The sequence below is a fragment of the Chelonoidis abingdonii genome, chromosome 5, assembly GCF_003597395.2.
Source record: "Chelonoidis abingdonii isolate Lonesome George chromosome 5, CheloAbing_2.0, whole genome shotgun sequence".
Taxonomy (NCBI): Eukaryota; Metazoa; Chordata; order Testudines; family Testudinidae; genus Chelonoidis; species Chelonoidis abingdonii.
In genome coordinates, this window is record NC_133773.1 from 127,090,913 (window position 1) to 127,109,431 (window position 18,519).

The 18,519-nt window shown below is 43.3% G+C and overlaps 1 protein-coding gene across 3 annotated transcripts in view; it reads left to right on the forward strand.

Annotated features, from left to right (window-relative positions):
• The window catches only part of ZFYVE28 (zinc finger FYVE-type containing 28), a 321,166-nt gene that overhangs the window by 301,794 nt on the left and 853 nt on the right, over positions 1 to 18,519 (forward strand). For all 3 annotated transcript variants that reach the window (XM_032781069.2, XM_032781072.2, XM_032781073.2), the window contains one exon: positions 16,778 to 16,881. In XM_032781069.2, the coding sequence (XP_032636960.1) occupies positions 16,778 to 16,881 (104 nt within the window). The remainder of the gene's footprint in view (positions 1 to 16,777; positions 16,882 to 18,519) is intronic.

An 18,519-nucleotide genomic window follows, 5' to 3' on the forward strand; every position in this document is an offset into this window, starting at 1 on the left:
GAAATGAAAATCAAAATTTCGCGTGGCTTTTCCTGTTTACCTGGCCACTGCATCCGAGTTCAGATCGCTGTCCAGAGCGGTCACAGTGGTGCACTGTGGGATACCGCCCGGAGGCCAATACCGTCGATTTGCGGCCACACTAACCCTAATCCGATATGGTAATACCAATTTTAGTGCTACTCCTCTCGTCAGGGAGGAGTACAGAAACCGATTTAAAGAGCCCTTTATATCGATGTAAAGGGCCTCGTAGTGTGGACGGGTACAGCGTTAAATCGGTTTAACGCTGCTAAAATCGTTTTAAACGCGTAGTGTAGACCAAGCCTGTGTGTCTGGCATGGGGGCCCTCTGCAGTCAGATGCTACAGGTCCCAGTGCAACTTTGGCAGGGCAGTTCAGTCCTGACCTGTAGCATTCTCTGCTACTTCTAGAGCTAGACCTCCTCCTCCTCATTGAAAACTATTGATTCTTTGAGAATTTTGTGGTGATTATTTTGAATCACTCACAAAAAGGCACATTCACTGCCCCAAAAGAACATAAAATCTATCCTGTGATATGGATGATAGAAGTATGCTGGAGACTAGAATGATATCACTAATCTCCTCCTCATTTGTGCTTTAATCAGGATTTGAACAACTAGCATTTTAGGAGTGTGATCCAGCTTCCAGCAGAGTTAATGTAAAAATAACACTAATGTGTAATAGGGTCAGATCCTTTGCTAGTGTAAATCAGTGCAGCTCCATTGACTTCATTGACTGTATCTGCCTCAGTCACTCTGTCTTGGTGGCTACAGTTTTCCTCAGTTCATCTAAAGCAATGGGACTATATCACAAAACTGGAAGTGAAGGGAAGTATATCTTTTGCAACTGCTGGAAAAAGAGGACATTAAATTATATGGATGAGTGGGAAAGCCATAGAGTCTCAGTGAACTAAATATGGGCTTGTTGGGGTCTAAAATTCATCCTTTCCAGTCAAGAATAATGAAAAAACGGTTTAAGCAAAGAAAATAAACTTCATTTTTCTCACTATTTTAGATGACTTGTCAGTGTCACAGGTTCCACAGTGATGGGGGCCATATAAGTAGATGGCCATTGGTAAAGTAGAGCTCTAGGCAAGTGTAACCCACACACGCCCTGGGTGTCATGTCCTGTCCCATATAGGAGCACTGAGACCACTTAGAGCGAGACATTAATGAGTCTGCTCTACAGCTTTCGTTAAGAACTATATGGCTTTTAGCTCATGCAGTAGAGGTTCATGCATTTAGTTCCAGAGGTCCCAGGTTTGATCCCTCCTGCTAACGGCCAGGGTCTGTCAGTATTACACAAGCCCATCAAGAGTTAGATAAAGAAAGGTAGTTCCCGAAATCAAAGCTCAACACATTCTGGTAATCACTGCTCTACAGCCAAAATGCTTCTGAAATAAATGTAGTCAAACTTTACTAATTCTGGGTCACTGAGAACGAAAATGATGCTTAAAATTGTTGATTGGCTCTAGTCTAGCTGTTGGGCTCCAGACTACAGCATGGAATCGCCTGGCAGGTGAGTTAAGGTCCATTTCCGATGCCATCAAAAGGATTCATTTTTTTTGTTTTTCTTGTCCCATCTCTTCATGGAAATGGGATCTGGAGCCTGCCCAACAAACCATCGAGGTGGATGGCAAAGCCCTCAACAATCGTCACGATCCGGAACGAGTGAACGTCATTGATTTCATCGACGAGATGAGGCTTAAAGCTGTTTTGCGGCAATAATTGGCAATTGTTTGCCATCAATTCCAGTTGTCATCGCAAGCCCATAGAAGGAAATCTATGACGACAGAAATACAATTAGGTGCATAAACTAATACCAACATCAGTGGCAGCTTGTGGCGATTTTGAAGGTTGTTGCTTCGCTGCTTGGTCTATCAGAACTTGGATACACAAAGTACTGCTGTTCTCTGCCAGGATAAGTCATGCAAGAATTCCCACTACAATCAGAAAGATTGGCCACTCCGACTGTTCATCGGAGCCTGAGGAAAATGTTCAGCATCCACCACTTGTGAAATCAAGGAAAGATTGTTAACAACCTCTTACACATCAACGTCTGATGAGAACTTTGTCAAGGCCACGACAAAACACAAGCGAGGCTCAAGTACCTCTGGGAAAATTTCAAGGTTATAGTGAAGCTAAGCACGCTACACTACGGATAATATTGATATTAGCCTAAAATCGGTTTTATAAATACTGATTATGATAAATTCGAAATTTGTCCAAAAATGCGGCCACACTAGGCAACAGTAATATCGGCGTGTGGCGTCCATGGTCCGAGCTAGTCATTTATGGAAGCGTTGCATTGTGTAGCTCTTCCGTAGCTAGCCATAGTCCCGGCAGTCTCCCCCGCCCTTGGAATTCTGGTGAATCAATTATGTCACGGTGTTCTGGTAAATCTCGTCATTCCTTCCTGTTCCGGGAACATCACGACATCATTTCGTGCACGTTTTTCCCTGGATTGCCCTGGCAGAGCATAGCAACGGCAATCATGAGACGTTCAGCGGATTTTTCGCACCTGTAGGACTGGATGCTGTGACAGAGAGGAGAACTATCGCCAGCCGCTACACAGCAGCATTCACTTGCTTTGCATATAGCAGAGATGCATTACCAGTCGTTCTGTACCGTCTAACTGGCCCCCGGAGTCAACTGCAATGAAAGGACGGTTATCTCTCCCCCTCTGTAACTGTACGCCGCTATCAATGAGTGCCCCTTGGCTGAAATCGCCCGGGCGCAACGCAATAAGCAAAATTGGATTGACCCCCGAGTCAATCCCCCTATGGTCTAAAAATAGAGTCAGTCCTGCCCTAGAAATAAGGGGCAAGTGTATTAGAACCTAGTGTATCAGAGAGCACAGCGCTCCTTAAGATTCACAGGGGTGCCCAGCAACAACGCCCACACCGTGCTTCCTTTCTCCCCAACCTTCCTGGGCCTAAACGTGGCAGTTCCTGCCCATTGTTCATGAAAGTAAGAAAGAATGCAGGAATAAGAAACGCGATTATGCGACAATAATGAGGGGGACACCCTCCTGGCGCGATGATAGTCCGGGCAAGGAACATTAAGCGTTGGGGGAAGAGCACAGCATGCTGCTGCTATGACAGTCCAGGCAGTACAGAGAATCTTTCTTTACACAGGAAAGGGATGGGGGCTGAAGCCCAGTGCTATATGAGCTAGTTATTTAGCCGTTCGTCCCATCTACCTGGAGAACCAGGAATTTACCCTCCACGTCCAACCAGATAAGATATATAGGACTGTTACTATCCACGCAACATCTACCACCAGGAGGGAGGAGAGGAGAGGACGGGATACTGCCTCACTGCTTGCAGCATCGCATCTACCACAGCATCAATACACAAGGGTCGACAATGAAAGAAGCGAAAGAGAGCGCGCGCGCGTCACAGGTGGGGGCGGAAGAAACGAGGACTATTCACTGAACCAACGCCAGACCTGTTTGAACACAGACATTGGAGCTCTATCCAAGAAGCAAATACTTTTCGAAGACTGCTGTGAACTGTGGGATAGCTGATCCTCAGTACCGCCCTCCATCCATAGCGTCCATCGTTGAGTCTCGGTGTCCAAGTACCCTGTAACGCAGCACCTGTTAGCCTGGAGATTGTTTTCAAACGCTTGGGCATTTCGTGTCTGTAAACAGAGCTCTGATAGAGACAGATGTCTCCCATACAGCGATCAACCAGTACTCCCGTACAGCCATGCGTAGCTCTTTTGGATTGAGACTGCATCGCCAACCCATGCTGATCAGAGCTCCAGCGGGCAACAGAATTAATCAAAAGTTGCGGCGTTTCTGTTTACCCTGCCTGCTGCACCGAGTTCAGATTGCTGTCCAGAGCGTCATGGTGCATGGGATACAACCCGATGCCAATAAACGTCTGATTTCTGTCCAACACTAACCGTTAACCAATAGTTAAATCGAATTTAGCGCTACTGCTCCTCTCGGTCGTGGGAGGAGTACAGAAACGATTAAGACCCTTTATATCGATATAAAGGGCGTTGTAGGTGTGGACGGTTACAGCGTCTAAATCGATTTAACGCTCTAAATCAATTTAAACGCGTAGTGTAGACAAGGCCTAAGATAAAGAAAGTGTCTTGGTTGTCTCAGATTCATGAACTTCTTCGAGGATGAGCATTGACATGCACTGTGTGCAAGGAAAGACGCTATGAAAGCCTTCCAGTGAAGGGCAAATAAATTTCTCGAAAACAACAAGGAACAACTACAGGTTGGGTGATAACCCTCTCATGAAGGCATAACAAAAAGCCTTGGTTGCAACAATGTCACTAAAGATACATTGTTGCGACTTCCATTCTAGATTTTTCCACCGTAACTCGGAGCAGTGAGCGACGAGCACCGGCGACTGATTTCACCAGACATTGCAACAATGGAGAAACGCTATCAGGCAAAGGGAGCCCATCAAAGCTTGCAGACTATTGCTGACAGTGACAGAGAAGATGCTCCATTAATGAATACAAGAGACAAGCCAAAGAACGCCGAGTGGACACTGAATAGGACTAAACTCATGTACATTAATAGTGTTTTTGTGCCTTTTTTTCATAATAATGTTATTATATGCCCCTTTTGATGATTTCTAAAAGTGTTACATAAACAGGACAGGTGAAATATTACATGTAAACAACCATAACACCAATGAAAAGACCAAGGTTACAAGTTATGATTAAACTTTAATTTCTATTACAAACAATAAATACAAGACATAAAAATGTAAAAACTTAAATATCTTTAGAAACTAGTAGCGCTAAATCAGTTGTTTTAATTGTCATATTTGAATTCAGCACATCAAAATACATAATAAATACCACATTTTATCTCTGAAGCAGACGACTTCTCAAAAATTGTAGACCAGTGTAATCAGTAATGTTTTAGAGGGACTTGCTCCTAATTTGTTCACATACTGGACTTTCCCCAGTGTTATCTTTGGTAATGAGACTGCTCATGCCAAGGCAGTCATTCTAGCCTTGCATTCTTTGGCTTCCAGAATGACACACACAAAAGAACCAGACTGAAAAAATAGGTCCTGCCAGCCTTAAACTGGGACATTTAAGTGGCACCATGGAAATTCCCCACTGCCCAGATTATAGGAAGAGCAGTTCCAGCATTAGTTCAGAGTGTAAAGATTGAAGTATTTTTTGGCTGTTCAGGAGTGGAGGCATAGGGGCAAATAACAGACTATTGGTAAAAAGTTTCAGGACTTTCAAATACTCTCGAGGTTTAGAAAGTCTTAGCTCAATCTGCATGTGGAGTTAAAGCTGCCTGGCTTCTACACAAGAACTGTACACACAACCCCCCGCCCCAAGCAATTCAGGCCCACATATCTACAGAAACAGGAGGTTATGCAAGTCAGCAAAGTGCTCAAAGTTGCCATTGTTGACATGAATTATGCAGATTTTCTTCTCATATATGCCAGTTGATATCGAATGGTTAAATGTTTCTGCTGTTCCACAATCATCCAACAGATGGCACCACAAACTGCAGTATAGTGTAGACTCTCACATGTCTGCCTCCTGCCAGTGAATTCATCCTGAAGGCCATTGTTGGGATTGCACCAGTCAATGATACTCTTGTGTGTGTAGCATTTCTACACTTCCAATCACTTTTTTTTTAATTCATGTTTCCACATAAAGTGAACAAACTTACAGAAAATGAGCATATCTATAACCCCTGGCTCCTGCTGTCACCAAAGAGCACAAATACCTTTCACATTGAAAAAGTTCACCAGCCTACCTAACAGGAAAGAGATCTCCAAATATTTCTAATTAATTCCCATCTACAATCACAGACAGTACTCCCTTGCAAATGGTGCCCAAATATACAAGATTACTTTCAATCAGTAAAGACGAATAAATAGATCTAAAATTCCACTAGTGGCTCTAGTCCCAGATGATGATGATGAACCACTCTCAGTGTTATCAGCTTTCTCATTCTGACTCTGTTTTAAATCCACCAGCTGGTATGGATCATAAAACAAATATGAATTTTTATTACGAACCACCTGACATTGGTAAGGGTAGATGACTTAGAAACATAGTGACTTTGTGAAGGTGAAATGCAATAAACTCTGGATTATTTTGTGTCTCACTACAAAAATCTTTGCAAACGCACAGCTAAGATTGAGATATATTTGTCTTCTAGAAAAAAGTATCCTAAGCACGTTAGGAAAATGTTATACAGCATTAAGAAAACTTATACATAAGATCAAAGTTAGTAAAAATCTGTTTCAGTTTTAGTATGAGCCTTAACTCTGCATAGACAATCACTATGCTCTCAAATGAACTTGCACAGAAAATGATGGAAGACAAAAACACCATATCATCTGTCAAGGTTTTTTCCCCCCATTGAACTTTAGGGTTCAAGAAGTGGGGACTTGCATGATCACTTTTAAGCTTAATTACTAGCTTAAATTTGGTACGCTGCCACCAGCCAGAAGTCTGTGTCTGGCACACTTCTGTTTCCCCAAAACCTTCCCTGGGGAACCCAAGACGCAAACTCCTTGGGTCTTAAAACAAAGAGGAATTAACCCTCCTCCCTTCTTTTCCCCCCACCAATCCCTGATGAGTTTAGACTCAATCCCTTGGATTCTAAAACAAGGAAAAATCAATCAGGTTCTTAAAAAGAAAGCTTTTAATTAAAGAAAGAAAAGGTAAAAATTATCTCTGTAAAATCAGGATGGAAAAGCTTTAAACAGGGTACTCAGATTCATATAGACTAGAGGGACTCCCCCCCCCGCCAGCCTGAGATTCAAGTTACAGCAAACAGAGGTAAAATCCTTCCAGCAAAAAGACAACATTACCAAGTTGAGAAAACAAACATAAGACTAATCCGCCTTGCCTGGCTATTACTATTTGAAACATGAAAGACTGATTCAGAAAGATTGGAGAACCTGGAATGATGTCCCGTTCCTCTCAGAGAGCGAACAACGAACGAAAACAAAAAAGACAAAAACAAAGACTTCCCTCCACCAAGATTTGAAAGTATCTTGTCCCCCTATTGGTCCTCTGGTCAGGTGTCAGCCAGGTTCACTGAGCTTCTTAACCCTTTACAGGTAAAAGAGACATTAACCCTTAACCATCTGTTTATGACATCATCCGTGAGTGAACACTTTTCATAAAGCACTCAATCCATATTTGACCTCTCAGTTCTTGTCCTCAAATGAAACCTGCACATCACCTTCAAAAGACGAGGAACTTAAATTCATTATTCTGCTAGACACTGAAAAACAGGGACTCAACAGAGACACTGGTTTTATGACTCATTACAACAATTTGTAACACACCTCACTGCCTGCTAACCCTTAATTGCCCACTTCATTTTACAGCAAGTGTGAGCCCCTTACACTTAACAATCTGTCCCAATTTGTATTTAGCTCAGACACTGATTGCTGTCCCCAGACCTGAAGAAAAGCTCCGTGAAGCTTGAAAGCTTGTACCTTCCATCACCAGAAGTTGGTCCAGTAAAAGATATTACCTCACATACCTTGCCATACTCTTCACTAGATTTTTTTTATAACAGGCTCTTTTAGTGCTTGTCTGTACTAGGAATTTTTTAATCTGTAATTCCCAATAAATGCAGGTCTCCTGGTAGCATCACTGGAAGCTGCAGTGTGAGTACTTGAGACTGGCTTGGATATTGTTAGTACTGTGATGTCTAACCTTAGGCAACTTTGCAAGTTTTGTCTGTACTATAGTTTCCGCTGGTGCTACCACCAGTGGAGCCTTACCCATTGGGAATTATGGATCTGAACAGTTCTCGTGTAGGCAAGGTCCTGGAGTTATGGGCAGACAAAGAGAAAGTTAGATTCATCTCTGTCATAAAAATAAACATGAGATTTCAACTCAAAAGACTTTCTGGAAGAAAGATGGATGTGTCATGCAGCTATTTGTGCTGTTTAAAGATAGATTTGTCATAGCCCTTCAGATACAACTTCTATTCCAGACATAACATGTTTGCTGTGAATTTCCAGGGTAATCAAGTGAAAGCATCTGTTTGTACCATGTAACAGTACACTAATTTTTCCCTTCTGATGCCACTCCCGTTCCTATAACACCACCTTATCATAACTCCAGGCTTAGTGTAGGTGTCATGAATGCCAGCATAAATAGCTGTTTGTGCCATGTGTTTGCATCTGTTTGTGACACATAACATAATTTCTCCTCCCTCCCCCTATTTTGCCTAGTCATAACTCCATGCTGCTCTCTAACATGCAGAGTTAACCATATCTAGCATCCTTCAGCCCAGGTCTTAAGCCCTAATTCCCATAGCCATGGGAAACCACACACTAGAGTATTTGCGGAATATAGTATCTAATAATCATTAAACCAGAATTTGTTGTCAGCCTAATGTGAACAACCAATGTTCCTGTTGTTCTCTAAATGCCTGTAGCTGCTCTGGTCTTTATAATGACAACCAACAGCATTTTGTAAATGAAATCAGTTAAATTGCTGCAAAATTCTTCCTTAGTCAGCAGCTCTACCTGAGTCATGAGACAGAGCTCCACACATTACCTGTTAAGACTCCCAGTTTCCCTGGGAGAATCCTGATTTCAGGTGCCTTCTCCTGGCTTCCAGAGTGGCTGCTTGAATCTCTGGTTTTCCAGGTAGTAAGCTGAACTGCCCAGCTTTAGAGCCTGAAATCTTCCCTCTGGCAAGATCAAGAACTTCCTCCACAAAGCTGCTGCTCAGCAGTACAGAGAACCCAACAGCAGGGGGAGCAGCACACTGCCATCCACAGCAGGAGGAAGACAGTAAACCCTCTGCAGCAGGGTGGGAAAGGAACTACATTCTAGATCCCAGCGCCAAGATATGCTCCTTGGAGGGTAGGGGGAAGAGAAGAGAAGTAAACCCCCCTTGCCCCTCCAGAACTTAGGGGAAAAGTTTCTACTGCTTCTGGGGAGCCAGAGAAAGTATAAAGTATAGAGCCATAGAGTAGAATAGTATATTTCATTATTTGTATAAAACCTCCAAATTTCCGGACTCACAGCTTTTAATAGGTCTGGTTTCATGTTATGCAACAATAACTTGGTCTGACTTATGTCCAGCGAGCCTGCAAGGAGAATCACATTGTCATAAACAGATGGTTAAGGGTTAATGTCTCTTTTACCTGTAAGGGTTAAGAAGCTCAGTGAACCTGGCTGACACCTGACCAGAGGACAAATGGGGGGACAAGATACTTTCAAATCTTGGTAGAAGGAAGTCTTTGTTCATGCTTTTGTTCGTTGTTCGCTCTTGGGGCTAAGAGGGACCAGACGTGCACCCAGGTTTTCTCAATCTTTCTGAAACAGTCTCTCATGTTTCAAAATAGTAAGTACTAGCTAGAAAAGGCGGATTAGTCTTATGTTTGTTTTCTTAACTTGTGAATGTGTATTTTGCTGGAAGGATTTTTACCTCTGTTTGCTGTAACTTTGAATCTCAGGCTGGGGGGAGGGGGAGTCCCTCTAGTCTATATGAATCTGAATACCCTGTAAAGCATTTTCCATCCTGATTTTACAGAGATAATTTTTACTTTTTCTTTCTTTAATTAAAAGCTTTCTTTTTTAAGAACCTGATTGATTTTTTTTCCTTGTTTAAGACCAAGGGATTGGGTCTGAACTCACCAGGGATTGGTGGGGGGAAAGGAGGGGGGGGGAAGGTTAATTCCTCTCTGTTTTAAGATCCAAGGAGTTTGGATCAGTGTAGCCTCTCAGGGTAACCCAGGGAGGGAAAGTCTGGGGGGGAAAGGAGGGGGGGATGGTTTATTTCTCCTTGGTTTTAATACCCAAGGGGTTTGGGTCTTGGGTTCCCCAGGGAAGGTTTTGGGGGAACAGAAAGTGTGCCAAACACTATATTTTGGCTGGTGGCAGCGCTATCAGATCTAAGCTAGGAATTAAGCTTAGAAGGGTCCATGCAGGTCCCCACTTTTGGACGCTAAAGTTCACACTGAGAGAAAAATACCTTGCCACACATCTTATCCAGTAGGAGTCTTCATCCTTTGTATCCCTATTTTATAGGTCTGATCTGTATTGTCTGCATGTTACTTACATTGTGGGTTCTTTGGGGCTTTTTCTGTTTGTCCAGAAACTTAGTCCTCCGGTTGCTACGAAGCTCTGCTTCCGTGTGGCACCACAATAACACAACTTTCCCACGGTTTCTAAATACCAACATATTGATTGATTTTTTTTGCTCCGCAGAAAGATTAGAACTTTACTGTGCCCCAGAAATGCATTGAGAGTTCCTTAGACAGATAGAAATCAAAATTTCAATATCAATGTGATTCCAGATTTTGAAGCACCGGGCAAGAGAGAGATGGTTTCAGTCCAAACATGTGCTACCAAAATAATAGTCTGGACTGACTGAACTCTGAGGGTGTGTCTACAATGCAAGTGAAGGTGTGATTGTAGTATGGGTAGGCAAACCTGTGCTAGCTTTAATCTAGCTAACACGGGTAATAATAGCAGTGTAGACATGGTGGCAGTCTTCAGAACAGGCTAGTAACCAGACTATAAAATCTCCAGGGACCCCGGGTACCTGTGCGAATTGCTAGCCCATGCCGCCCCGTCTACGTTACTGTTGTTATCTACGCTAGCAGGATTAAGGCTAGCGTGGATATGCCTATTTGTGCTACAATCACACCTTCACTTAACTGAGAAAGGGAAGGACTATCTGGGTCTAATTGCCTTCGATGACTTTTCAGGCACCAAAGATAAGAATTGGAGGGATTATTTAAAAATGGCACAAGAGAAGTTGTGTGTTATGGACAAAAGGGCCGATTATAAGGTAGGAGTTCAAGGGAGGGGAAAAGGTGATGGTACTTTCCAAACTTGGCAGGCATTACTGATGTCCCCAGAGTTCTCTAGTTGTCATGCCTGGAGCACAAGTATTTACCATGTTACTGCTTCCATAAGGAGAGTGAGAGCAAGATGATCAGACTTTTTTGCACTTGTGAGGGTAATGCACTGTGACATTTGCAGTGGCGTAAGTTTCATATGCCACGGTAGAAACAGAACGTTTAAGTTTAGTTTGGGATAGGGTGACCAGACAGCAAATGTGAAAAATCGGGATGTGGGTGGGAGGTAATAGGAACCTATATAAGTTGTGCTTGGTGAAATCTGACACACACAGGTCCAGCAGAGTTTCAGTAGGAGCTCTGTGTGAATGGTTGTCTCAGAATATCCAGAACAGCACACAAGGTTCAATGTGAACCACCTTCTCTGGACAGTTCAGCCACAGTGTGTGTCTTGCCATGTGCTTAGTACTTGGTGCTAAAGAGAGACCCTTGTCATTGTACTGGGAAGAAATCCACTAGAGCTAGCCTTGTTGGAGCCCTAACAATCTCCCAATTTTCCTTACATTAAAGCCCGTCTCTCCCAGTTTCCTGCAACACAGCCCACTCTTCCCAGCTGAGTGGACTCAGCCTTTCTGAAACAGGTTCTCATTATTCCTTGGCCAAAGCAGTCATTGCTGTGATATGAGGCACTTCTTCTCTCCAGTGACTGGGTGTTTTGTTTCCACAACATTCTCATAAGTGAGAGACCAGGACAGGAAACTGAACCCAACCTCCTATTTGTCAGAACACAGCATGAGCGTGAGTCCCTTTGATGAGCTAGAGGCAGGCTGCCCTTAAGTATACTGGCATTTGTCCTCAGACTATGAGTCTTCGTTATGTAGCTTTTCTATGCATACAGGGGCCGATCTGTTCACTTTCTCCAGCAGCTGGGCCCGAAGCAGAACACATCATCCCAATCCTCCAAAGTCAGGGGGAGTCTGGAGCCAGGTCAAAACTGAGTAACTCAGGAGCCTCTCTAATACTGCTGTGTGCCAGGGAGATGTTATCCTTGTTTTATCACCATAAAAAGCTGCGCAGCAGATTAGCTGCGTATAGAAATGAATTGGACACCACATGCCTTTTTGTTCCAGCGTCTCCAGCTCCTGCAGCTTTATCACAACACGTGTAGTATTTGATGTTTTTTTCTTAAAACATTCAGATCCTGGATTCATGTAAGGTTCCTATCTTTCATTCACAGTCTATTTTCCCTCATGCTGGGTTAACAAGTTTGATTCTTTTTTTAACTCTTTCTCCTCTATCTGTAAAATCACTTTTCTTATTCATTTTCAATATTTTTCCTTCTTCTGCTTTTTTCTTAACACTTTATTTAATGTTCTCTCTCTCTTATTTTAGCCTCCCCCCCATACTTATTTCTTTTCCCCCCAATCCTTGATGCCATTGCTGTGGCCTTCTCTGCCTGTCATCTGTTCTCCTGCAGATTTTCTTTGGCTCCTGTGCACAATAGAGCAATGGGCCCAGTTGACCATGAGAGCAAGGTTCTCTCTCTATTATGTTTGCAGATCTCTAAAGCACTGGTAGACAGTGGCTCAGAGATTAAGGATATTGTACGTTTCAATTTCCTGCTGCATGCAGAGCTAATGGAGCAGTGCAGCTCAGGAGAAGGACCATAAAATAAAAGCTTGTTGATGCTGGTGCATCGTTGCCACCCTGCTTCCAGCGGTGTCTTCAAAGTAATGCTTAGAATTTAATTTACAAAGCTTGCTGTACTTCCCATCATATTATATTTTTTTATCCTCTCATGAGACCTCTCTTAAACAATCATTCAAAAATCTCTTCTAGAGAGCTCAGTGTTTAGTACAAACAATAACTCCCAAAAAGCCAGCTGCCAAGGCTGTGTGAGACACGGGCTGAAGATCCTTGGAGAAGGATCCTGTTGTAAATTGTATTGTCCTTGGTGCCTGCCTGGTTTAAAATGTGGCTAAATTATTAAAGGCTCAATGCAAAGTGTTGAGCACTTTGTCTGCAATCCAACAAAGCACTTAAGCTCATGCTTCACTTTAAGAAAGCACCTACTGGTCTCAAAGTTAAGTCTGTGCTTTTGCACCTCATAGGAAGATTTTTTTCAGCCACAAATTCATCTACAGGAATGAACACAGGATTGGAAACCATGAATCTCAAACTTTAATCTGGTTCCACCACTGTGGTTCTGGGCAAATAATTTATCTCTTGTTCATTTTTAACATCTGCAAACTGACTGATTTACCAACCTTACAGGGAAAATGTGACTGAGGATTAATTAGGTATGTTTGCACAGCATTTGAAATGTTCTATATGCGCTAAGCGTTATTTCATTGATATGCTGCAGTGCACCTGATATTGGATGGATGCATGTGGGATGGGAAGTAAAAGCCAGAATCAATAAGGCAGAGTGCTAAATTCACAGCTGCACTTGAGCTGTTTTAGCATTTGCTGGGTCACAGGTTAGGAAAGCAAGTACCCTTTAGGCTAGCTCACAATATACTGTACTGCGATAAGAAGAATGATGAGTAAGCCAACAATAAGATTCATAAAGTCACTTTGGGAGAAGAGAGAATTGCTATGTTTAGTTTTGAAAATTAATATATAGAGAGTATATAGAGTGATAATATATGTACACTCCTATATCTTGAGTGCCAGTGAGGCATATAATTTTCCAAGTAATATTGTCATTATATATGTCAAGGAGGACACAAAGGTAAATGCCACCTAATTTGCAGTGAAGTTAATCTGGCAGTAAAATTCATGTGTATCCATAAACTCTGGTTTATAGGATATTGGTATGCTCATGAAATCAGGGCATATTTATTCCAGTACTTCTTTATTGGAGGTGTTTTTTCCATGTATTCTCTTCTAAGAACTTGGTTTGGGGCAATTTAGTAACTTTTTTTCTTTCCCAAGTTTTTTAGGCCTACTACTTAAATAATTCTACCTTCACGCTTGCATTTTGTTTTTAGATATTCCCCATAAAAACATGGCCTTTGTCCAATCAATCCTCCACATTTTGAATAATTAAAAATGAAACATTCCTTTCTGTATTCGTTTACTTCCCAAAATATACCTAGTTGTGCATTTCAAGGTATGGGAACTCAGAAAAGTAGAAAGCCTTTTGAATTTTGAAGCAGTGCTCATAGTTTTTGTCTTATTTCATTAACCTGCTTTTTAAAATATTTTATTTGTTGAATTGTGTATACACTTTATTTTAACAATCATTGCTTTAATTTTATAAATTTTACATGAAATTAAAATTATATTTCACAGAAGATTACGTTGGGATTTGACCTTTTCATTCATTTAATTAAGTCTCCTGCTATGGTTCTTCCTTGCTGATCCTACCTGCAACTCACTTGCCATTTGACCTGTATATTAAATGTATCATATGTTTTATCTCTGTTTGATACTATGTTCCTTGAGGAAGGGACCTTGTCTCTTTTCTGCTGATCAAGCAGCAGACATATGCCCTACACACTCTTATAAGCGAGAGAATCTAGACTCTGGGAATTTGTGTAAATATTTCCAGGAATTTGCCTTTCATTATGTCCAGAGATTCCTTCCTGGGCAGCACTTAACTTGCCCTTGATTAGATTTTTATTAACTTAATTAAGCATTGGGCCACATCACTTTGACCCTCATAATTTCAGGCTCTCCAGGATGATGTCAGCTTGCCACTAGCAGAAGCAGCTGAGCAGAAGTGAGCCTAATATGTTCTGCTTTTAAGGGGCAGCTTGTTTCTCTGCTTTGCTTTTGTGGAAGATTACGGAAGTCACTGAAAGAAAAACAAGGGCCAGATTGTTAAGGAATACTTTAAAATTCTTTCTCTGTTAACATTAGTTGTATCCTTAGTGGTGCTCACTGTTTGAGTTGAGCTGTTTGGGTTAAGGATCAAAGCTGTTACCTTTAGCACAGACGTGGGTATAATAGGCCAGGGGAAGCTAAGGGTATGGCTACACTTGGAAATGTGCAGCGCTGGGAGTTACAGCTGTGGTCATACAGCTGTGTAGGAACAGCGCTGCAGTGTGGCCACACTGACAGCTACCAGCGCTGCAGTGTGGCCACATTTTGCCATTTGCAGCTTGAGCGTGTTGGGAGGGTGCATCGTGGGCATTTCCCGCTTCAAGTGGCTGCCATGTGCTTTTCAAACAGCGGTGGGTGGGAGTGTGACAGGGGGTTAGGGGACGAGAGAGTGGATTTTTGTAGTTGACACTGTTCTCGCTCCCTCGCCTTGCAGTTTCTTAAGGCTTGGAGATACTACAGCACCACCTTCAATCATTTTAAAGTTTGACCTTCCCCCACTCTCTCTTATTCACTAATATATTATGCACTTCTAATAGCCTCAGCCACATAAAAAAACAGTGCTCAACACGACCACTCCCGTGTCTCTCTCAAGCAAACGCTTGGTGAACATTCCAAAGCAATTCCCCTGCTCCGTTCCAACAGCAAAGCGAGCCAGCTTGTTCTTTTTTTAGATAATAGATCTGGGGAGCTCGTAGGTCAGCATCTTCCAGTTTGTTGTGGACAGGAATTCTGGGATACCTCTTAATACCCTGGAGGCCAATAAAAGCGCTTTTGGTGGCCACACTTGACGAGCAGCGCTGCACCACCAGTGCTGCAATCGTTACACCCCAAGCAGACCAGGTGTACAGCCAGCGCTGCAGCCAGGGAGTTGCAGCGCTGGCTGTGCCTTGCAAGTGTGGACACAGAGTAAGTTGCAGTGCTGTAACCCCATCACCAGCAGGGCAACTCTCTAGTGTAGCCATACCCTAAGCCTCCCCTGGAGCAGCCACTGCCACCAGATACTGAGTTGTGGGTTTTGGCAAGTTGCATGGTGGGGAAGTTTTTGCTTATTAATATGTGCCGTGCAGGTTCCAGGGTGGCTGAGGAGGTGGTGTTTGCTACTCAGCTTCCCAGGTTCATCAGTAATCTCCCTGGACTCCAGAGAGATTACTGATGAAGCCGGGAAGCTGAGTAGCAAATACCGCCTCCACAACCACCCTGGAACCTACATGGCTCATATATAAATCTCAGGTTATTCAGGAAGAGCTGCTTTTGCTTTCCCCGGGTGGCTTGGGGTCTCGGGAGCGGAGGTGTGGTGTGACTGGAGGATCGCCCAGGACTCCTCCCACAGTGTGGAGGCAGAGAGGGGGCTCGGGGTTCCAGCCAGTCCAGGGTTCCTCGGGCAGCGGGGGCATGGGGAACCTCAGGGCTCCAGTCGTTGGGGGGGAGTGGGGCTGTGGGCAGAAGGGGTGGGGCTGGGGGGCTAGCTTCCACAAAGGCGGGGTCCACCTGCCTCCCAAGATCTTTAGAAAGGTAAAGGCTCTATTTAAACTCATTGTTTCGATTGACTGGAGCTTCTGATACTGTGGTCTTTGTACAGGCAAACTTCCACTAAGAGCAGTGAGAGTGTTTCTGAGGACTTAAGCAGGGAAAGAGGTATCAGACCCTTAGCTGATTATCTGGAGAGATATGGGGTTGGAGGGGTTAATTAAATTGAGGAAAAGGTGGGTTGCCTTGTCTGTAAGGAAGTCTGACAGGCCAGTGAATACAAAGCTGTACTCTAGGCTTCTTCTAACTGATGGTTCCATCTCTGTATTTAACATTCCTGCCTTTTATACTTCCCCTATCATTTTCAGTTTTATAGGATATTCTTTATTTCCTATGTTAAAGGGTTGTGCAGTGGTTCCATATTCTGTTAAATGACTACCCTGCTCTACCCCAGAGGTGGCTTTATTTTAGTGGAGGGAGAAGTGATCCCTCTATTAGCCTCTTCTCAGCCTAAATGGATGTTTGCAAAGTACTTTGAGATACTAGTCAGAAAGTCGCTATTGTTATATACATTTAATATCTTATTCCTCCTGTTCCCTGAAGGCCCCCAGGTATCACTTGGTTATTTTTGTTCTACTTTGATATATGCTCCGTATTGTTGTGTTTTGATAGATCCTCCTGATTGGGTACCAGATGAAGTTTGCAGCTACTGCACTGCGTGCAAAGCTCCTTTCACAGTAATTCGCAGGAAACACCATTGTAGGAGCTGTGGGAAGGTAATGACTCAGTAAAAATAACTGATACGCTGTCTGCTGAAAAGAAGAGCAAATTCATGCAAACCACACAAATTCACACTGCAGAGGCAACCATACACTCTGCATCATAAAAAACTTTTTTTTTTATGGGACTTGTGATTTTGGTTGCCCTGTTTGACACATTAAAAGGGCATGATTTTCCGAAGGTCAGGAGCACTCATCCTCTCAAAATCAGGCCTTTTTAAGGTATCTCAGGTTGGGCACTCAGACTCAATACTAGCTTTTTAAAATCCTGCCTTGAAGCTTTAACAATTTCCAGCAGCCTGCAGTGTGGGAATGGCAAATGTTCCAGCTTTGAGCACTCTGTGTCACTGTGTCTTTGCTTTTGCATGTGTTTACGTGGCATACACATTGTGTACAAAGTGTATGAGCTGCTCAGCAAGTGTGAGAGGAGGGTGTGTGGGGGAAGGTTAAGCTCTAGTCACACTGAGATCCTGTGAACTGAACAGTAATGAGTCTCTAGTCCCTTCTGCACTTTCTCTCTTTCTTGTAAGTGCACAGGATAAAAAAGAGATGAGATAGAGCATGGGTATTTCCAAGGAGACATGCAGTTAATCCTTTCTTACAATGTTACACTTCAGTTGCAATTTTAATAATGCTTCAAGAGTCCAATCCACCAGAATCTCACTTATGCAAGGAGTCCCATTGGCTTTGATAGCACTGTTCGTGTGAGTAAGGAATACACACATAAAGTGCATCTTGACCCTGCATAGCGTCTCTTATTGTGGTCACGGCCTGATGAGGGCTTTTAGCTAAAATACACTAAAAGGTGTTTGCCATAGAGTTGCCATTTCAGACCGCTTCTTCATTGCATGGAGTGACCCTGCAAGCTCCCCACCCTCAGTTTCCCCTTCTCAGGAGTCTTCAAGAATACATATAGGCTAATAACACCAGTGTCATTGATAGTTTATTAATATGGACATCTGAAATCCCAAAATGGACTTCAAAGATCCTGGCTCCAGCACCTTCTGTGACGCTTGGCTCTTGATCAGTCTCAGTCATCCTTCAGACTGGAAGACTCTTGGGTGTATCCCTGGTTCAAACTCACTAGAGTTCAAAAGCAGGAATAACGCAAACCGTGTCCACCCACTTGGGCTTCATAAAAGTCTCACATTCCTCCTGGGTCTTTTCTAGCTCCCTCCCTCATTACCGGATAGTGGCCTCAAGGGTACACCCCTGGGCCTTCCTCTTGCTCCAAAGTCTGCTCCTCACACTACCCAGGCCTCCTGGCTTCTGTCGTGTCTCCCTCTTCCCAGAGAGCGCCTCCAGAGCTTTCTGCTCTCCACTGCTTTTCGCTCAGGCAATGAGAGCTCCATGTCTGCTCTTTCTGTCCCCTTCCTGGCTGACTCTCAGTTCAGGCCTGACTCACTCAGACTCCCTCCCCCTGGAGGACCCAGGTTTCTTCTCTTAAGCCCAACTTGGGGGTCAGCTGACTAATCACAGGTGCACTGGCCTCTTTCCTCTTAAAGGACCTATGACAGTGTTGTTTCCTAGTTCCAACACTTCACAGAAGAGGGTCATGCACACAATTTTCTGTCCCTATTTGGACTCATAGACTTTAAGGTCAGAAGGGACCATTATGGTCATCTAGTCTGACCT